Below are 23,375 nucleotides of genomic sequence, written 5' to 3' on the forward strand. Positions count from 1 at the left end.
TTGCATATCATGATGTGCTCCACCCCTTTACCCCCAACCATAATAGCTTTGGCTTGCCCTCTTTGAGAGCAGGGGCTGAACAGAGCATGGAAACCAGTGGATAGTCATGCTATATTAGAATTAGTTTTGCAGGTCAGGTCTTTTAACTAATGTAAGACAGTAAAGATAATCAGTATTTCCTAAAGAGTTGATGAAATTCCATTTAGATGCAACCAAGTTTATATGCTAGTAAGCCTCAAGTTTATATGTTAGTAAGCCTAACTAAGATGACTTACAGTGGATAAGTAGACAATATGTGTTTGATTCTTGAATTTGTTCAAAAAAAGTCTTCATTCCTCAGTGCTGTTTTGGGGATATCAACCTACTCCAGGACTCCAAGTTAAAAGTACTTGAAATACTGGGGGATTGGTTACATTTTTTCTTGCCATGTCTGTCATTCTAATGTTACTAGTGATCTCTCCCTCACTAGATCCACTAGTTTTTCCATTTTCATTCTGGACCTTGAGTGATATTAGATACTATTTATATGATCTCCTCTAAACTTCCATCCCCTGATGTGTTGCTATTTCATACAAGGTCAAAAGCAAAAACAATATACTTGAGATTGTTCTCTGTAAGGAGGAATGAAGATTTCTTGACAAAGAGAGAGTATTTCTTTCCCAAGAGTCTTTTGGGGCTGATATATAGTCAGCTCTGCATTTACTAGGATTATGACACTTATCATCCCTAGGGTAGTTGACTGAAGAGAGCAGCAGTCTGCCTTGAGTCATAAACAAGACACTTTTTCTGAGCATATGTGGAAGCCCAACCTATATCCTATTAGTGCAGAAGTCACAAAAAATCAGTGAAAGGATGGGTGGAGCTTCCTTTTCTGGTCCTGCTTGATATCAGTTTATTCCTGGAGCATAAAAAACACATATTTAGTCATGAGTTAATGAGCATACCTTTATTATTCAACATTGACCAAATAGGAAATAACGCAAGTACATTTTTGGTTCTTTATCAAAAACAAAAGTTGGAGTAAATAATCCATTACTTTTCTAGAAAATTTTAAATTCTGCTTTACTCATGTATATAAATTATGAAGATTTCTGGGTTCCCTAAACTAACTTTGACACATCATAATGGCAACATTTGTTTTCTGGGACTCTACCATCAGCTGTAAAACTACAAAAAAAAATCATTCTATAAATATAAAACCACTTCCTTCAACCCTGCTACAAAATGAAACTGATAGACTCAAAATTTGCCCGTGAAACACAGGGATACAGCCATATGCCAATGGTAAGAATAGACATTCTGTTTTCTTCTTCCAAACTCTATCTACAAATAGCAGTATGTGTGTGTACATGGAGAAAGAAAGAGGAAATATGAACAGATGTAGGAATATTTACAGAGAGGGAATGTCATTTTTAGTACTGAATTGGTGTAAATGAGGAAGGGAAGTAATAGAATCATAGAGGGATGAATACTAGCTCCTGAGAAATGGTTTCTTTCTCCTACCCTGTTCAAAGCTCTTTGGCTTTCAGCCAGATGGAGTTTTCTTTTCTTTTTTATTAAATAAATTTTGATTTTCCTGTGATCACCTTGGATTAAGCCGGTTTTTAATAAAATACACTCTAAACACAGAGTTAGAAGGAGTTCGATGGAATTTTTCACTCAGAGCACATATTATTATATCTGCTTTGGTTTGAAGGCACACGGTACCTGCTGAATTTCCTGAAACAGAACTAGATGGGGATGGCTACGGAGCCAGCAGGTAAACAGTATGTTAGCTTGAAATTGAGGATGCAGTCAGGAAACCAGCTCTGTGAAGTTAAATTAATTTGTAACTCTTATGCCTGGGAAGAAATCAAAGACAATACCCCACTGTCGCCTGCAGTGTCCTTTCATTTCCAATTGGAAAAGTGTTTGATATTCCATTGAGTCAGTCATTTAATAAAGAAAACCAAAGAGTATACAATAAGGGCAGGGGGAAATGTTCTGTATTCAGGAAGCATCAAAATTAAAAGCAAGCGCTGGTTATTTTGAGGAAGATAGTTATTAAATTGTGTACACCGGTATTTTTGTCTGGTGGCCCAGACACCAACAGTCCATAATTAAATTTCTCTCTGCCTCAGTTATTCTTGAGATTCAGCTATGCAGGTTTAGTGTTGAGATCCATAAACAATAATTGAGGAAAATGGCCCCATTAAAAGAAAGTCATTGTCATCGCAGGGTGAGCATGCATTCCACTCATTGGTCACATCAAATGTCCTAGAATAGTAATAAAGAGAGTCACCTTTCACTATAAAATGTATCCAGCATTGGATGACATATGTAATCAGTCCAGTTTTCTATTATGAAGTAAGACAAAATCATGTGGCCCTGACACATTTGGGCCTGCAAATGCAGAGTCCAATTTAGTTTCTAGCTGGCCTCAGAGACTCAATTTGGCCACGTTAGTGTCTGATAGAATTTTTTTTTATTGAAATGCCCTTAAATAGAAAATACTCTCCCTATTTTCACTAGTGTGCCTCCTCATGTCTCTTTGGGTAATGAGCTCTGAAGACAGCGGAGTTTTTATTTCTAAATATGTGAAGTGTAGGTAAATGTGTCAGGTTATATGGTCCAAGATGCTTCTTGATTTTTTTTTAATTTAATTTTTAAATTTTTTTAAATGTTTATTTAATTTTTGAAAGAGAGAGAGAGAGACAGAACACAAGCAGGGGAAGGGCAGAGAGAGAGGGAAACACAGAATCCGAAGCAGGCTCCAGGCTCTGAGCTGTCAGCACAGAGCCCAATGCAGGGCTTGAATCCATCAACTGTGACATCATGACCTGAGCCAAATTCAGACCCTTAACCAACTGAGCCACCCAGTTGTCCTGTTGATTTTTAATCGACTGCTGAAAGACAGTGATTGGAAATAGTTAAGATTTTTACTGCCCTCACAAATGCAAATAAATAATAATGATAATAACAGAAATAATAGTAATAACAATAATAATAAGGAAGAGGAAGAGTAATCATTATTCTTATCAGTTTCTACTTCAAGGATGCAAAACTATTCCCATGTTGAAAGGAAATGGGCTTCTTCTCAGAAGATGGGCTAATTTGTTGAAGCTGTGTTTACACTGGTTCTCAAAGTATGCTCTATGGACTCTTACTGTTTCTCGAGACACAAGGGAATCTGCAGGGTCAAACCTATTTTAATGATCATACAGTTTTGGGTTTTTTTTTTGGTATTGTTTCCCTATGTTGACTAAGAATACCTTTCACGATGTGATAAAAATTATTAAGTTTATTAATTCTTAATCCTTAAGTGCATATATTTTTAATATTCAGCATATAAAAAGAGGAAATGCATATGAAGGATGTCTAAGTACATTGATTTTTTTATTTTCGCGATCATTTGAGTTTCAAGCTGAATTAGCTTTTTTTTTTTTTTTTTTTTATAGAACACCATTTTCGCTTGAAAGGGCAATCAACGGAAAAACTATAGCTATTCAGACTTGGGTACTGGTTAGACATTTTCTCAGAAATGAACAAAGTGAGCCAGTCAGTTTAAGGAAAATAGTATCTGCTGCCAAGGATGAAATTCAAGCTTTTAAGTTAAAATTAGAAATTTGGAAAACTTGTATCTGCCACTTGAGCATGACAGCATCACAACATTAAAAGGCCTTTCTGATGGGATTGGTGGCAATAGTAACAAATGGGGATTTTGGATACTGTGTAATGAACTGTGTCAATAGTGGGAAGATCTGTCTAATTCACTGTGCCATCCCAAATGACCGCAGCTTGATGTGACAAGAATCCCTCATGGGTAAAAGATCTATTCACAGTCCAAGACAGAGCAATGGATTTTTATATAGCAGTGGAGAATGTTTATTAATATGGCGTCGGATTCCATGTTACAAGTAACTTTCAAGAGACTACTTACTGGAGTAGTGTTAAAGGATAAAATCTACAATTATTTGAAAAGGCAGTTAAAACACACCTTTCCTTTTCCAACTACATATCTGTTGGCGGTTAGTTATTTTCATGTAATTCAACCAGATAAACATACCAGAACAAAGCAAATGCATTATTCAACATAACAGTCTAGTTATTCTCTATTAAACTACTCATTAAAAATTTTAGAAAAATGTAAAGTACTACCCGTCTTCTCACTAATATTTTTTGTTGTGGAAAAACAAAATACAGTTAATACAGTTAAAAATACACATATTATGGTAAATTGTGAATAAATATTCAATGAATACATATTTTTTTAAAGTCTCTCAATTTTGACTTTCAATATGGTAAATATTTATGGCTATAAACTACATAAATAAAAGCTCCTTGGGGTCCTCAGTAGTTTTTAAGAGTACAGTGGTTCCCGAAAACACATAGTTGTGAAATCCACTGTCTACATCATTATTCATTTTCCTAATGATTATGGATCAGTCCTCTCCAACTCAGATAACAGTTTAAGCCAAATATATTGGCCAGATTTTTCATTTAAAAAGTTAGAAAGGTGGGAAAGGCAGGCAGGCAGGCAGGTAGATAGGCAGACAGGCAAGCAGGTAGGCAGGCAGGCAGGCAGGAAGGTAGGTAGGTAGGCAGATAGGCAGGCAGGCAGGCAGGTAGGCAGGTAGGCAGGCAGGCAAGCAGGCAAGCAGGTAGGTAGGTAGGCAGACAGGAGGGAAGGCAGACAGGAAGGCAGGCAGGTAGGCAGGTAGGTAGGCAGGCAGGCAGGAAGGCAGGCAGGAAGGCAGAGAGGTAGGCAGGAAGGCAGGCAGGCAGACAGGCAGGCAGGTAGACAGACAGGAAGGCAGGCAGGCAGACAGGCAGGCAGGTAGACAGACAGGAAGGCAGGCAGGCAGGTAGGTAGGTAGGCAGGCAGGCAGGCAGGCAGGCCGGAAGGTAGGCAGGCAGGCCGGAAGGTAGGCAGGCAGGCAGGAAGGTAGGCAGGCAGGCAGGCAGGAAGGCAGGCAGGCAGGCAGGCAGGCAGGCCGGAAGGTAGGCAGGCAGGCAGGAAGGTAGGCAGGCAGGCAGGCAGGAAGGCAGGCAGGCAGGAAGGAAGGAAGGCAGGCAGGCAGGAAGGAAGGAAGCATAAGCAAAAGCAGCATGTTACGCTAAGATGTTACACTTTAAATGCAATCTAAATGTGTATGTCAGAGAGCAGTATCACTGTCACGATTCTTCTCCCTTTAGTTACATACTGCCCTCTGGCCCTCTGAAGAGGATTAGCTTTATTGCCACCAGGATGAGAATAAGATCAGGTTTGAGAATCAGGCGAACATTTCCCACCCCCTTACCAACAGGAAAAAGTTAAACTGGGTTTTAGTCTAAGCAAATCAGACTGCTTATAATCAATTTAGAAAAATGGCTGCATATTTTTTTTGCATTAACTTCCATGAACATCATATTAAAGAGGTCTGCTTCTTTTTTTGTTTGTTTATTTTTAATACATAAATTGACAGAAAAAAATCAATTTTTGCTGGTTTGATTTTAAAGCTATTGCCAAATATGTTTTCTTGTCTCTACCCTTGCATTCTCCTCTCTTTTTCATTTTAAAACATATAGCACATACATAGAAGCATATGAAACATTTGTGCAGTTTAAAGAATAAAAATAAAATGACCATTTGTGTACCCATCACCCAGTTAATTAAATAGAGTATTACAAACTGGAATTCTGATTCCATTTCATGTGATTAAATCATGCTCATTAATTAACTGGAAAAATTTGCCATGTTCTATTAGCTGAATAATTCCATTTGGGTATGAATAGTCAGTGCCCATATAGCAAGAACAAAAATTATTTTTATGAATAGTTCTTAATTCTATCATAGCCCCTTAAAATCAATTTAGTCAACTAAAGTCATGACCTGGAATTTCAAGTTTATTCTTTCCAGGGCTTTTCTATCCATACTATTGTAGAGCCTAGAGAGAAAACTTTCATCTGCTCTTAAATATGTGCCTTGTGTCTTAATCATTTACTTTTATAATTTCTTTGTTCCTTGTGTAATTGTCATCCACCTTACAACAACAGAATTTAACATAACTGTGTACACTGAAACTAATATATGTTCTTATAAAAAGCTTTGGAAATCCAAAGATATAAATAAAAATCACCTATGATTCTATCACACAAAAATAGTATTGACAATTGTACCTCTGTCCTCTTTCATTTCATTTCATTTCATTTCATTTCATTTCATTTCATTTCATTTCAAGTTTATTTACTTTGAGAAGGAAAGAGACACAGAGAGCCCATGTGCATGCACAAGTTGGAGAGGAACAGAGAGAGAGAGGGAGAGAAAGAATCCCAAGCAGGCTCCATGCTCTTAGCATGGAGCCTGACATGGGGCTTGATCTCACAAACCATGAGATCATGACCTGAGCTGAAGCAAGAATCAGAGGTTTAACCAACTGAAGCATGCAGGTTCCCATCATCCCTATTTTATTTTATTTTATTTTATTTTATTTTATTTTATTTTATTTTAAACATTCTTTTATTTATTTAAGTTTATTTATTTTGAGAAAGACAGAGACAGCATGAGTGAGGGAGGGACAGAGAGAGAGGGAGAGAGAGAATCCCAAGCAGGCTCCGCACTGTCAACAAGGAGCTCGATGTGGGGCTCAAACCCATGAACCATAGATCATGACCTGAGCTGAAGTCAGATGCTTAATCGACTAAGCCACCCCAGTGCCCCTATCCTCCCTAATTTAAAAATGTAAATCTACTTTCCTGACACCCTTTTTAAAAAAAAAATCAAATTTTAGAGAAGAAAAATAAGGCAAATATCTGTTGCTACATAATAAGCCAGTCTAAAATTTAGTGACTTGAAACAATTTATTTTCTTGTATAATCCTGTGGTATATCTCAGCAGTTCCTCTGCTGGTTTCACTTTGGCTCCCTTGTGTACATTTGGCAAAAGTGGAAGATTCAAGTTGGCCTAACTCAAACATCTGTCAGTTGGTACTCATTTTTGACTTGGGGGAACTTAACTCAGTTATCTGTCATGTGTCTTCTTCAGGTGGCTAGACTAAGACGCTAGTCTCAGAAAGAGTCATGGAAGAAACTGTAATACCTCTTGAGGCCTTAGCTCCAGAGTTCATATAGTATGACATAATCTATGGATCTATAATCTATGGATCGAAGCACAACATAGGGTCAGGCCAGAATTAAACTATAGGGAACTAGACCCTCCATTCTGGATTGAAGGAACTAAAAAAATTGGTGATCATATTTAATTCATCACAATGTTGTGAAACATAGGAAGCTATTTACTAGTAAAAAATTTCTTTGCTGAGGTGCCTGGGTGGCTCAGTCAGTTAAGTGTCCAATTTTGGCTCAGGTCATGATCTCACTGCTTGTGGATTTGAGCCCCGCATCCGGCTTTGTGCTGACAGCTCAGAGCCTGGAGCCTGCTTCAGATTCTGTGTTTCCCTCTCTCTCTGTCCCTCCCCTACCCATGCTTTTTTTTTTCTCTCTCTCTGTCTCAAAAATAAACAAACATTAAAAAAAATTTAAAAATTCTATTTGCTTTTTTTGGAAACTTCCATAATCTTAGACTTTATTGGGTTATACATTTATAGAGAATGAAAAAATAAAACCAAATTTATCAGGCAATAGCTGACATTTTTATACCTATCATCAGGTCACAAACACTAATGCCTCCAATGAAGCTACAAAGATAATAAACATAATTGAAATGGGGCAGGCAGAGATTGAAGTCATCTGGAATATACAAGCTCTGTCTAAAAAGGTAATAGCAGTTATTTTGTGGCAATATGAGCCCAGTGATGCCTGAACTATTGATATTTTAAGATAAGGACAAAATCGCAGTGAGTTAAAGTTATTTTGTGTATCTCAATAAATTGATTCAAAAGTTTTTATGGAAAGACAGGAGACATAGAACAGTAACAACAGTACTGAAGAAGAAAGTCTGAGGATGCACACTGTTTGACATCAGACTCATTGTAAAGGTACAATAGTCAAGATGGTGTGATATTGGCCAAATAACAGGCAAACAGATCAATAGAACAAAACAAAGCACCCAGAAATAGACCCACATAAAGTCAACTGATCTTTCACAAAGGTACAAAATCAAGCCAACGGAGAAAGGATAGTCTTTTCAACAAATGGTTCTGGAACAATTGGATATTCATATGCAAAACAAAATAAAACAAAACCTCTAGGCCCAGACCTTATTATACATTTTTGCAAAAAATTAACTCAAAACAGATCATAGACCTACATGTAAAATGCAAAATTATAAAAACTTCTAGGAGACAACACAGGAGAAAATCTAGGTGAACTTAGGTTCAACAATGAATTTTTAGACCTATAAAATGACCCATGAAAGGAAAGATTGACAAGTTGTAGTATTAATCATTTCTGCTCTGCAAAATACAATGTTAAGAGAAAGCAAAAACAAGCCACATACAGAAAATATATGCAAAACACAATCTGATAAAATGACTTGTGTCTGAAATATACAAACAGTGGAAACTCTATGATAAGAAAACAAACAAATCAATTTTAAAAATAGGCAGACAGGGGCGCCTGGGTGGCGCAGTCGGTTGAGCGTCCGACTTCAGCCAGGTCACGATCTCGCGGTCCGTGAGTTCGAGCCCCGCGTCGGGCTCTGGGCTGATGGCTCGGAGCCTGGAGCCCGTTTCCGATTCTGTGTCTCCCTCTCTCTGCCCCTCCCCCGTTCATGCTCTGTCTCTCTCTGTCCCCAAAATAAATAAAACGTTGAAAAAAAAATAGGCAGACACCTTCCGAAGAGGAACTAAAAGATGGAGACCAAGCATATGCAATATGTTCAATATTATGTGTCATCGTGGAATTGCAAGTTGGAACAGTTATAATACTAGGCACCTGTTAAAATGAAAAAAAAATGGCCACACCAAATGCTTATGAGGATAGGAACAATAGGAACTTTCATTCATTGCCAGTGGGAATGCAAAATTGCAGAGCCACTTTGGAAGACAGTTTGGGAGTCTCTTACAAAGATAAACATTGTTTTACCATACACTATAACAATCACTCTTCAAGCCATTTACCCAATTAAGTTGAAAAGTTATGGCCAGAAAAAATCTGCAAATACACATTTATGGCAGATATGTTCATAATCACCAAGCAATCAAGTTTTCCTTCAATAGGTGAATGGATGAACAAACTGTGGTAGATCCATATAATGGAATATTATGCAGCAAGAAGAGTAAATGAACTATTGAGCACTCAAAAGACATAGAGAAACCCTAAGTGGATATTACTAAGTGAAAGAAACCAATGTGAGAAATCTATATACTATAGAGTTCCAACTACAGGATACTCTGGAAAAGATAAAACTGGAGAAATAGTAGAAAATCCAGTGATTTCCTGGGATTTGAAATAGGGGTGGTGGGAAATGAATGAATACATGAAAGTTAGGGGATTTTTAGGGTGGTGAAGCTATATGATACTGTAATGCTGAATACTGACATTGCACATTTGTCAAAACCCATACAACTATACAACAAAAAGAGTCAGCCTAAGGTGTATTATTGACTTTAGTTTATAATAATATATCAATATCACTTAATTAGTTGTAATAAATGTACCATCTTCATGCAAGTTGTTAATTATAGGGGCAATTATTGGGAATGGGGAACTGGTATATGGAAACTCCTTACTATTCCATTTTTTAAATAAATTAAAAAAATAAAAACATTTTGTATTGAGTGAGTTTGTTTTCTAATAAAATAAAGTATAATAGCTGAGTTGAATTTTGGTTCTTTAATGTATAAATAGTATTGCACATAGGCTCTAACTAAATTTTTCTTTTAGCTATAAGATCAAATTAAGTAGATCTTACTTGATGCTACAGTATTATAAAATTAGTGTGTGTGTGTGTGTGTGCATAACAGTATATAGTATTATACAGTATATGCAGCTGAAACATTTCTACTGAGGTACAGGTGAGAGAGTAAAGCATTTGATAGATAGGACTCCATTATTAAGATCGCTATTTATAATGTACATTTTAGGAAACTTCTATTTCAGGAAATCTATTGTTAAGCAACATTATCCTTCCAACTATTTTCATTTGATTTGAAAAGTCATTTTCAAAAATGGAAATGACATATCCCACCAGCAATCTTTTTAAAGTTTTGAGACATTTTTTCTACAATATTGATTTAATAAGGATTAACACATTTCAAAAATTCTTTCAATATTTTCATTGTGAAAGTATTTATTTTTGTTGCTGTAACAACCAGAAACTGATGTGAGAAGACAGATAGTGTTTCTCTTTCTTCACACACAGTACTTTAGATGACAATTACTATTCCAACCTTTAACTACAGAGTTGATATTCTTTTATTTACCTGTGATCAAGCTGTATGGAGTTGGGTCAGGCCAAGGAAGACTAACAGTGATGTTAAAATGTTCCCCAGGTCTCCTCCTACCTCACTTCCCCTCTGCTCCTCCGTGGCTCACACTATGACACAGTTGGTTCTAATGTCCCCTGGCAATTCTCCATCTGCCCCAATCCTAGTTTTTAAGATTTCATGGCCTCATTTTCTTTGCTTCAAGACTGTGCTTTGAGTTTGAAAAATTACAGATTACATGCTAATTCAATTTAATGCATTAGTAGTTGAAAATAGCCTAAACCAAATCTCCATAGGGGGATGTGGATTTTAATAGTGATGTGGAAATACATCTTATCTTAAATAAACTTTGAGTGATAGAAATTTAGTCAGCAGGTCAGGTCAGAGGATGTATCACCATGGCAAGGAGTATTTCCTCTAAGCTCACCTAACCATAGACTGCTGTTGGTGTGTCCCAGGGATTAGGAGTGGAATATGTGGGGAGATGGAAGAGAATTTGTTAACTCTCAGAGTTTTCTCTTAACTGTGTTGAACCTTGTGCTTAGGATTTTGTAATTTTTTTCTTATTCCGTCTGACATAATTTTAGCAACTTTGGAACAAATGAGTTCTAAGGTGAATGGAATGAGTTTGTAGGTTGAATAGATACTTTTTTTTAGTTACCTGCTAGAACAAATGGATAACATTGGATATATAGAGCTAGAAAATGCTTTGGGCTAGGTAGAAAGATAAAGAACTCTTTATGCAGAGTCTCAGCTCTAGGGACAAATGCTTTGGGATGTTGTTAGAAATTAAAAATAAGCAGAAGGCTTAGAAACAGCCAAACTTATTGCTATACAAAACAAAATTTAATGTAAGCTCTGTTTTGAAAACAGCAGATTTTTTTAGTACCTTCTACATTCTATCTTCTTAATGCTTGTGTGTTATTTAATATCGTCCTGACAGCCACGGAAGCAATGGACAAAGCAGAAGAAGTGGAATAGATATTAGTGGCAGACAAACTGAACATATCAGAAAATTTCAAGTGATCACATTTAGAAAAGTTACTGGTAATATAGTCTTGTTCTCTAATGAGAAACTGAGAAATTCTGCAGCCCACACGAGTGACTAGTAACCTCAAGCTTTTGCCTTTTGCCTTATACTGTGATGTCATCAACTGCTAAGAATATTCTACTAGCATGATCCTAGAAACTGGGGATGGAAAAGCCTTTTAAGATTCTAGTTTATAAGTTTCATTCGCATCTTTTCATTGTTTTCTTTTCTTCCTCCCTATCAGAGTGTTTATTAGGAAAAAAATTGGTGCAAGCTACATCATTTATCTTTACAGTGCTTTTCATAAAAAGATGTGATCCTGTGTTTTCTTTCCACAGATCCAGGACTACATAGGCAGCTGTATTTTTTGCAAAGACCATCCAATGTAGTAGCCATTGAAGGAAAAGATGCCATCCTGGAGTGCTGTGTTTCTGGCTATCCTCCCCCGAGTTTTACCTGGTTACGAGGAGAGGAAGTCGTCCAACTCAGGTATTACACATTGAAGACTTCTGTGAAGTATATGTCACTGTTTATCTTTCTCATTTGCTAAAGGTACCTAGAAATACTAGGGTTTTTAATGATAATTGATTTCCTCCCACATTCCTTGACATTATACAATATATGGAAGATTTTTATCCACTGGGATAAAGAGATGGAGGACAGAGTCAAAATCCATGAGATCAATTCAGAAAAGAAGTTCAGAAAGCCAGTGTTGCTGTTGAAATAACACTGTCCAAAAAATATTCAGCAAAGATACCTTGGAGAATCTCATCCTAAGGAAGTGGTATAGTGAAATATTTATTAAGAAATTAAAATTTTCTGATTTGAAATATATAGCATGTCATTATAGGGTCTGTGAGATTTTTTTTCAGGTCCAGTTATACCTTTCATATCCAGATGTAACAAATATTTAAGATAAAACAAAAGGAGAACATGGCTGGCTTTGAATTAGTAGACGTTCATATTAAAGCGTAGTTAGAAAGTAAACTCTTAATAGAATGGAGTGCTTAGTCTGAAACGTTTTGATTAAATGGATTTCACTTAAGAAATTAATTTTATTGATTTGGAGGTATGGTGTACTCCTTTTTAACACTTCTGTTTTCTATGATGAGAGAGGTTGATAGACCATAACTTTCACCTCCCACCTATATTATAACAACACTATATGGTGTGGTGTCACTATACTTCTGAGAATATGAAAGCATGTGAGAAATCTGTTTGTAGCTTTAGCATGTCAAATGTGTTCTCTGAATGTAGCCAGATATTCCTGGTACACAATGAAATGTGGCTTTGTACAAAGATTACTAAATTGGATGTCAGGACACAAGACATTGCCTTCCACTGTGGGGAATCACTTTTCTGGTACTTGTGGTCCTCAAATCCAAAATAAGAGAATTGGGCCAGATTATCTGTAAATTTCTTTTCAGTATTAAGCTTGGTTCCAAGTTTAATCTGTTTAATTTCTTTGATCACTGGCTTCCAGTGGGATTGGTTTGCCTTGAATTGATTTTTGATCAATAAATGTGATGTTATCAAAGCCTCATAAAATAGACTCTCTTTCTAATTTGATAATTTGATCTTTTGTGGAGTTTATTTAAATCTCTGAGTACATTGCCTGGTATACACCTAAATATCCCTACATTAATCTGCTCTCTAATTTTATATGCCTATGTCTTTCAGGTCCAAAAAGTATTCTTTACTGGGTGGAAGCAATCTGCTTATCTCCAATGTGACAGATGATGATAGTGGAACTTACACCTGTGTTGTTACATATAAAAATGAGAATATTAGTGCCTCTGCAGAGCTCACGGTCTTGGGTAAGTCAATGGCTCAAGATTCATTTACACTGCCCTTCTCAAAATGCATCACTGTGACACTTTAAATGCTTATTCCTGAATTACCTCTTGTGCTTATTAGTATGAAATTATGAAGTCCCAGTGTTTCACACATGTCCTTTCTCTACTTTGATTAATTGCATAGGGATTAAATGCAGTGTTTGAATACTTGCTCATGACTAAAATCCGGATGCATCACTCTTTAGTCCAATTATTCCAATGATACAACTGAAACCTATGAAAAATTATTAATAAACAAATGTCTTAAGCAGCAAAAGAGTTAAATATAAAAGGGGAGATTCCCAAATATTTTATCTGGGGAAAGTAAATGAAGGGATGAATGAGAGAAATTGTATAAACAATATGCACTGGAGTGGAAAAGTCAGATATCACTTGAGATGACAGGGTCCCTGACATTAAATTCAAATGTCTTGGTAAGATTGTTTTGTTAATATGGAAATACTGTAGATGTGATGTTGAAAGTGAACCATTAAAATCAAATGCATCTAAGGAAAATTTTCATAGAAAGAATCTTTAAAGAAATTTAAGAGGCACAGATGTTACATATTATTCAGAAAGGTAGGGTTACCTCATACCATTGCAAATTAATAATTGTTATATAGGGTACGTACTCAAACACCTCTTTTATCATCTACCCCAGATTGTTTTTAGTCAGTTTCATTTGAATCATGTAATTTGGAGAAAGTGCTTTACCATTTGAATTCCAATTGCTTTTTCCTGTAACAACAGCAAAAATTGTTTACCAGTCTTTGGATTTTTGCCTCTGGAATAAATCTTTTTACCTTGTAAAAAGCCTAGGAAAAATCATAGACTTTTTAAGTTATTCAGTAGAAATGAAAAGATATGGTATGCCTAGTGCATCTGCTAACCTGCATCATAATATTATTCTATCCATTTTACTTTTTGGCTTTAAAGTTTATTCAGAAAGTGCTTTCATCTTCAGATAGGGTAATGATGTATGTGAGAGTGAGACAATGGAGTTGTTTGTTCTTTGATCAAACTGTAAATATTAAACTACGAATAAGCAAAGGACTTTAATTCTTTGGTTTTAGAGATAGCATTATTCTAACTGAAACATCAGCTGGTCTTTAAAATGGTAGCAATTTAATGTAGTCATTTCATGTGGAAGTTTTTTGATGAAACAAAGAACTTTTACATTTGTAACATCAAAGTATAGCAACACATGATGGCTATATAGAAATTATATTGTAATATATACTGCTGATCATAAGGCAAATGCAGTCATAGAATTTATAATGATTATAGGTAAGCTTATAATTGCAAATATATGAGATCAGATTTTATATCAAATTAATACACAGTATTTAGACACATGATACTTCATACTGATATCTAAGCTAAATGCATATAAATTAGGATTTCTGAGAAATTAGCCAAAAAATATATGTAGGGTCATACATATATACACACACACTGACATTCATAGCTTCTTCTTTTATGTGTTCCTGTGTATATGTGTATGTTCTCCAGTTCTATATTGTTGAGGATTATCTTGTTTCCATGTTCTATTTAAACACCCATAGACACACAGACACACACAGACACACACAGACACACACACACACACCACCAAAAACACTTTGATGATTATTCTTCTGTATCTTTGTCAGTTATTTGCTTGTATCCTAAGGAAAATTATCACAAAAAATGTTCATACCCACACCAGCAGTGCAAGAATTGCCTGTCTCTGAAAGAATACATTTCTCTCTATGCCCCAATATTTGCCTAACAACTTTATAAAATGGAGTCTCTTTGTTTTAATTTGCATCCTTATTAAATTTGTTTCTTTTTATAGTTTTACTGGACATTTGCATTTTGCATTTTGTGAGTTACCTATCAATCTTTTTGACCTTCATATATTTATTTTTTTTTAATTTTTTTAATGTTTTTATTTACTTTTGAGACAGAGACAGAGCATGAATGGGGGAGGGGCAGAGAGAGAGGGAGACACAGAATCGGAAGCAGGCTCAGGCTCTGAGCCATCAGCCCAGAGCCCGATGCGGGGCTCGAACTCACGGACCACAAGATCGTGACCTGAGCTGAAGTCGGATGCTTAACCGACTGAGCCACCCAGGCGCCCCGACCTTCATATATTTATTAAAATATTCATCTTTATTTTGTTTATTTGCAGGAACTCTCTATATAGGAAGAAGAGTAACTGTGCTGTGTAGTCTCTTTGTGTATATATTTTGTTGTTTCTATTTTTTGTTTTTATTTTATATTTTATATAGGGTATCACATAGTTTTCTTTATGGATGCTGGCTTTGTTGCTATTAGACTCAAATTTTATTCTAAATAAATCACTCTAGTTCCAAAAATTTCATTATAGATTGCATGTTGAATCTATAAATTAGAAGCATTATTAATTTAAAAAATGCAGTTGTGTTTATGTCTTGGGAATTTTTTTTTAATTTTCTTGGTAACAGGCATTCATTTTAAATGTTTATTTATTCTGAAAGAGAGAGAACGTGAATGGGGAAAGCGCAGAGAGAGGGGGAGAGAGAGAATCCCAAGCATCCACACTGTCAGAGCATGACATGGGGCTTGATCTCATGAACCATGAGATTATGACCTGAGATAAAATCAAGAGTCAGACACTTAACCGATGAGCCATCCAGATGGCCCAGGGTATAAATTTTAAAGATCTCCCACAGACCTAGTATGATCTATAACTATTATAGAAGGCATGCCTTAATTCAGGAGATAATCATAATTCTATTTAACTCATCTACCCAGGCTAAAAATAAACGTTGATATAATAAAACCTTTGATATAGTCATTGACTATTCTGATACAAAGTTAAGCTCATCCTGCAGGACTAAGTTTATATAGAAAATGTAATTTATTACTTTCCTTTTTTAAGTAAAAGATGAAAAGAAATGAACTTCATTATCAGTGTTATCCAAATAGTTTTCATCAGTTTTAAGAATTTAACCATAATGTAAATTATTCACAAGATAAAACCCCGCAAGAAATCCAAGCTTGTGCTTATAAGCTTTAATAATGCATTTTATCAGGCTTTTGTTTTGCCTTTCAAATCATGGTTCTGTTTTGCACTTAGACTGGCTTTGAATGTGAACCTGCTTGAACTAAGACTATTTAAGTATGATATCATTTTGTACACAACAAGAGAAATTCTGTGGTCTTCCTCAAGAGTTTCAGAGTTAATAAACATTAAGTATATTTAAAGAATTTACACTACAAAGTGGATATTAAAAGTTCCATAATAGGGGGGCCTGGGTGGCTCAGTCAGTTAAGTCTTGGACTTCAGCTCAGGTCATGATCTCACAGTTTTGGGGTTTGAGCCCTGCATCAGGCTCTGCACTGAAAGCATAGAACCTGCTTTGGATTCTCTGTTTCCCTCTCTCTCTCTCTGCCCCTCCCTGGCTTGTGCACTCTCCATATCTCTCTCTCTCTCTCTCTCTCTCTCTCTCTCTCTCTCTCTCTCTCAAAAATAAAAAATAAACATTTTTTAAAGAGTTCCTTAATAGTTAAACCTCTTGGGGAAATCTGTATTAGACAGGATTAAGGACAACTTATTTAAAGTGCATATGATGGGGCGCCTGGGTGGCGCAGTCGGTTAAGCGTCTGACTTCAGCCAGGTCACGATCTCACGGTCCGTGAGTTCGAGCCCCGCGTCAGGCTCTGGGCTGATGGCTCGGAGTCTGGAGCCTGTTTCCGATTCTGTGTCTCCCTCTCTCTCTGCCCCTACCCCGTTCATGCTCTGCCTCTCTCTGTCCCAAAAATAAATAAACGTTGAAAAAAATTAAAAAAAAAATAAAGTGCATATGAATAAATTAAATAAATAAATAAATAAATAAATAAATTCCTAATAATAACCATTTATGTTAATGTTTATGATCTATTAGAATATTCATCAATTAGCATTGGTGGATGCATTTTGAGTACATGGACTGCACTAGGTTCTGGGAAACCTACAAAAGGTTTGAGGTCTGGCTTCATTAGGTTTGTAGTGTAATTACAGATTCATACAATTAATTGCCCTAATTGCCCCCAGTGAATTGCCTGCCTTTTGAGTATGGTTTTTTTTCCCTCAATTTTGTATGTTTACATGGAATCTGTGAAGATATGAAGAGTTGATAGTCTTTGCTCTCATAAAAGACAGAACCTGAGTAAGTGGTGGCAGGTAAATTCTTAAAAAGGAGATTGCAGAGGGAGGAATTCTGAACAGTGTTATATTCTGTTTAAAGAACTAGTGCTATGATTGTTTTTTTTAAACTTTGTTTTTCAGAAAAGAACTAAAGAATGGTATTCTGTCCATTATTATTTCCCAGATAACTAGCTTTCTGGCTCAAGAATTATAATCACCCTTAATAAACATTCAGGAGATTTGCCTGATTTATTTTCTAAGCTTTACCTTAGGCCTAGATTGATTCAATGTCTGAATCAATGTAGAAATGCATACTTTAAAAAGATATGGGATCTTTAACCAATGAAGTGTCTGGCCTTGGACAAACCCTGTGCATTGTCCATATACATGCAGAAGGAGATGGGTGGAAAATTCACTCTTGAGGAGAAGCCATGGGATCTAACATTGGTGACAAAATGAAAACAATCTTGAGCTTTCTCAAAAGGATTCTAGAATGCTTTTTAAAGCTGTTTGCAGCAATATAAACAATATGCACTATTAAAAGTTGACCTTTGTGTACAGGTTTTCTCAATTATTTGCCTTGTCAACTTTCTAGAGAAATGTTGGTTAGAATTAGCATAATCTGGCTTTGTAGAACATAAAAAAGTCTATTAGATCAGTCCTTTGCACATAATTGATAACCTGTAACCAGATCTAAGAGTTCTCATATCCTCTTCCCTGCCACTGTAAGTAACACATATCACTCCATGTGGTACTTGACTTTATACTTCTCCCAAGAAAACACCTCTGAAAAGAAATCCTTTGGGGCAGGTGTTTTGCCTGCCTAAGACTTTTGCTTTGGGGACAGAAACCTATGGGTTCATCCTCTAGGAATGTGTTCAGAATGGTTTTCTACTGACATATAGCATGCTAAGCTCACACACACTAACTGAGCCACCCAGGGGCCCCTGACCTTTACAATTTTTTACTTTATACCATTCATTTTATTTTTTCTTTCTTTTTTTTTTCCTTCATTTTTTTGTATTTTTTTAAAATTTAAATCCAAGTTAATTAACATATAGTGTAATAATGATTTCAGGAATAAAATTTAGTGATTTATTGTTTACAAAACCCAGTGCTCATCCCAACAAGTGTCCTCCTTAATGTCCCTTGCCCATTTACTCCATCCCTCTACCCCAACCCTCAGTTTGTTGTCTGTAGTTCAGAGTCTCTTATGGTTTGTCTTCCTCTCTGCTTTTATATTATTTTTGCTTCCTTTCCCTTATGTTTATCTGTTTTGTTTCTTAAGTTCTACATATGAGTGAAATCATAAGATATTTGTCTTATTTGACTGACTTATTGCACTTAGCATAATATACTCTAGTTCTGTCCACATTGTTGCAAATGGCAAGATTTCTTTTGATCACTGAGTAATATTGCACTGTTTTTCCCCATTGAGTATATTAGCTGTGGGTCTTTAGTATATGGTCGTTATGATCTTGAGGTATGATCCTTCTATCCCTATTTTCTTGACAGTTTTGGTTTTTTGTTTTGTTTTTAAGAAATGAGGCTGTGTTTTGTCAAATGCTTTCTCTGCATCTATTGATAGGATCATGTGGTTCTTATCCTTTCTTTTATTAATGTGATGTTCACATTTATTGATTTGTGGATATTGAACCAGCCTTACATCCCAGGAATAAATCCCACTTGATTGTGGTGAATGATTCTTTTAATGTATTGTTGGATCCAGTTTGTGAGTATCTTGTTGAGAATTTTTGCATTCGTGTTCATCAGGGAAATTGGTCTGTAGTTCTCTTTTTTATTGGGGTCTTTGGTTTTGTAATCAAGGAAATGCTGGCATGGTAGAATGAGTTTGGCAGTTTTCCTTCCATTTCTATTTTTTTGAACAGCTTCAAAAGAATAGGTATTAACTCTTCTTTAAAAGTTTGGTAGACTTCCCTTGGAAAGCCATCAGGGTCTGGACTCTTATTTGTTAGAAGATTTTTGATTGCTGATTCAATGTATTTACTAGTTATGGATCTGTTTAAATTTTCTATTTCTTCCTGTTTCTGTTTTGGTAGTTTATATGTTTCTAGGAATTTGTCCATTTCTTTCAGATTGCCAAATTTGTTGACATATAATTGCTCATAATACTCTCTGATTACTGTTTGTATTTCAGTGGTGTTGGTTGTGATCTCTCCTCTTTCCTTCATGATTTTATTTATTTGGGTCCTTTTCTTTTTCTTTTTGATTAATCTGGCTAGGGGCTTATTAGTTTTGTTAATTCATTTAAAGAATCAGCTCCTGGTTTCATTGATCTATTCTACTGTTTTTTGTTTTGTTTTGTTTTAATTTTGATATCATTGATTTCTGCTCTAATCATTATTTCCCTTCCTCTGCTGGTTTTGGGCTTTTTTGCTGTTCTTCTTCCAGCTATTTTAGGTATAAAGTTAGGTGGTGTATTTGAGACCTTTCTTCCTTCTTTATGAAGGCCTGGATTGCTGTATACTTCCCTCTTATGACTGCCTTTGCTGCATCCCAGAGATTTGGGCCTGTCATATTTTCATTTTCATTGGCTTCCGTTGACTTTTTAATTTTGTCTTTAATTTCTTGGTTAACCCATTCATTCTTTAGTCTCCAAGTATTTATGGTCTTTCCAATTTTCTTCCTGTGGTTGACTTTGGGTTTCATAGTGTTGTGGTCTAAAAATATGCAAGGTATGATCTTCATCTTTTTGTACTGTTGAGGGCTGATTTGTGACCCATTATGTGGAGAATGTTCCATGTGCACACGAGAAGAATGTCACACAAATAAGTTCTTTAAGCTCAATGGCACTGGATTAAACATATTAAATTATATTTTAATGTATATAGTATATATACATACATTTACCTTGTACATACATATACATGTGTATATGCATATATATACATGCAATATACATATATAATATATATTTCCTATTTCTAAGAAAATTTTTCTTCAAAATTCCTTCCCATATTCTTTCAAATGCATATGATTATCTCAACCATTACATAATGTACTGATTCTGCAAATAGATAATAGACCAATCTACTCAGAAAGGTTTAGAAAAGTCATCTTAAAAGTGAGTTAAGAAGACAGCAGATTAATATTTCCAGTAGAAGTTAACAACCCTTCTTAAAAACTATCGTTTTGTAACATGGTGGGACAGGAAAATGCCAACAGTAGCTCACTTTCTTCTGAAAATGCTTAAGAATAATAAAAACGATGGCTAGGTGTATAGTGACCTAACCAAGCATGACTTATAGGCCCAGATATACAACTAAACCACGGCATCCATAGTGACATGGCCACTGACAGTTGAGTGCATCTTTTGTTCTCTGTCAGGCACTCTTTGGGCATAGAAACATGCATATGACACCAGTCCTGGCCTGAAAGACTAGTTAGGTAAACAGACAGGAAGTAGGCAATTACTAGAAAAACCAAAGAAAAGTTGGAAAAGAGGGAGGTAAGGGACCCCAAAAAACAGTTCAACAACAATGAAGGAAGGGAGTTGGAGGTTGAGAGGAAGGATGAGGAGAGAGATTCTGAGCAGAGGAAGTAAGCCAGCAAAGGTATGGAGATAAACCAGGGATGGGGAAGAGGAAGTCATCTAATATGACTGAAAATTGTGGGTCCAAAGGGAGTCTGATAGTGGATGGCGAAAGTGGTATAGATAGTGAATGGTTTGCTCCTGTGGTTAGGTTTTTATCTTGAGGGCAGTGGAAAGACACAAACTGATTTTTGGGTTGTGCCTTATTGGTTATTTCATATTGGCCATTATTTAATTCCCTAATCCTCAATTCCTTCATTTGTAAAGGATGATAATTACTTCCTTGTAGGGCTTTATGATTGCTTAAGTATGAAATTTGAGAGAGAAGGATTCTGGAATAGGAGACATGGTTTGGGGAGCTGTGGGAAATAAAGAAAAATAAGATGTTCTTCCAGCCCTCAGCAGAATCCTAAATCATAGTTGCAAAAATTAAACAAGAACAAAACAAAACAAAAAAAAAAAGAAATGCCACAAATATTAAAACATCTTATGCAACCTCTCCATACCAATTTTTCCTCACCTACAAAAATGTACAAAGCAACAATGGGTCCCTATATAATTCTCATGAATCCTGGAGATTCCTTGTGGCACAAGGATGGTATCCAAATTTGTAAAGCATTTTATCTTTTTTAGCTTCCTCTGTGTCCCTACAGCCTACTATCCATGCTTTCTTCCCAGCTATATTGTGAGAATAAACAGACACTGTGTCTTGTTCATCTTGGCCACTCAAAACCTTGGTTTGTTCTCTGGCCCATCTGAGCTTTAAACATAAACATAAGGAATATAATTATATATGCATTGTATATAAGTTATATAACTTTCTATGAAAATCTTTTTTAAGCTCTTTATGGCGACTCATGTGCTTTTATAGGACATTGCTATAGACTGAATTCTTTCTCCCCAAATCCATAGGTTGAAGCCTTAATCACCAATGTGACTGTATTTGGAGATAGACCTTTTATTAAGCAGGTAATTAAGGTTAAATGGAGTCCGAAGAATGGAGCCCTAATCCAATAGGAATGACATCTTTATAAGAAGATGAGGCATCAGAGCTCTCTCTCTCTCTCTTTCCCAGTGCAAACACACAGAAAATGGGGCATGTGGGGACACAGAGTGGGTACCATCTCCAAGCCAAGGAGTGATGTCTCACCAGGAATCAACCCTGCTGCCACCTTGATCTTAAACTCCTAGACTTCAGAACTGTGAAAAAATAAGTTTATGTTGTCTAAGCCACCCAGTCTGTGGTGATATTTTGTTATAGCAGCCACAGCGGGTGAATATAACCACAGAAAGAGTAGTTGTACTGTGCATTATACTGCTAAAAAGATTCTTGATTAGTTTTGTAGAAGCATAAACTACAACAAAGAAGTATATTACCAACACTTATATATTGTTAATACCAAGGATCTTAAACTTCCAAGAGTGTGAAAAAAGAGCAATGAATCAAAAGCTATTTCTCTGTTTATATACTAGGTTATGTGTAGTTCAAAGACCTAAATATCCCCTGGCTTATTTTTTCTTTAGTATCACCATCTTTTTATTTAGTAATTTATAAACATAAGGTATTACTAACATTTTAGATCCTATAATTTTGAATGATATGTCCCAATTTTAATAACAAATACATCATTAACTATGAAGAAACTCTTTTCTCTTTTTTAACTCAATTCTTAGATATGCTCTATAAATTCAATTTGCTACAGCAAGCATGCAGATGTTCACACTCCATCAACTCTCAGATATGTCTGGTAATAGAAGGAAATATGGTAATTAAAAATGGATATGATGCTGTGTCCTTTTATCTTTTTGCTTGTGCTTTAGTTTTATCATTTTTTACTGAAACAAACGTGATGTGTTGCTACTTTATGAGCACATATAATTGATCAAAGAGAGAACTGACCCATTCCTTTGTTTGGAGAGTAACTGGGACATCCACCTCCAGTCACGTGTTCAGTTGCTGCCTTTCTAAACTTGCTGTTGGATCACCAGTGTTGGGTTTTGGGCTTATGTTCTTAGCTATAAACAGAAAGTAGTTACAGAATATATTAATAAAGATACTATTTACCCCTCTATTATAGTGTATAACTCTTTGTTTGAATGGAGTTCTTCTGAATTTAGAACATCACTGCTTCTTCCCAAGTAGCAGTGCTTAAATTTCATGTCTACCTATAATTGGCCTTTATGAGCAGTGACCCCCTCACCCATATGCATTTAATGGTTATAGTCATAAAAGCAGTGTCTTAGGTAAGTTTCTATTGATTATCTTTCATAGGGTAATTGCCAAATGGATCCTAATGAAATTAGTTAAGAGGCTTTTTTTTTTCATGTAGGGATATGATCCCAAATGTACATGATAAAAATGCATAACATAAGGAAGAATTAAATTTAAAAAAATCAAAATAATCTATTTGCTGTTTCTTCCTATACTATGTTGATTTCTTATTATAGTTACTTTTGT

At 35.7% G+C, this 23,375-nt stretch overlaps 1 protein-coding gene across 4 annotated transcripts in view; it reads left to right on the plus strand.

Moving 5' to 3' along the window:
* Positions 1-23,375, plus strand: part of DCC (DCC netrin 1 receptor) — a 1,143,392-nt gene that overhangs the window by 527,713 nt on the left and 592,304 nt on the right. For all 4 annotated transcript variants that reach the window (XM_043558863.1, XM_043558864.1, XM_043558865.1 and 1 more), the window contains exons 4-5: positions 11,715-11,865; positions 13,057-13,193. In XM_043558863.1, coding sequence (XP_043414798.1) covers positions 11,715-11,865; positions 13,057-13,193 — 288 coding nt within the window. The remainder of the gene's footprint in view (positions 1-11,714; positions 11,866-13,056; positions 13,194-23,375) is intronic.

The sequence above is a fragment of the Prionailurus bengalensis genome, chromosome D3 (assembly GCF_016509475.1).
Source record: "Prionailurus bengalensis isolate Pbe53 chromosome D3, Fcat_Pben_1.1_paternal_pri, whole genome shotgun sequence".
Classification (NCBI taxonomy): Eukaryota; Metazoa; Chordata; class Mammalia; order Carnivora; family Felidae; genus Prionailurus; species Prionailurus bengalensis.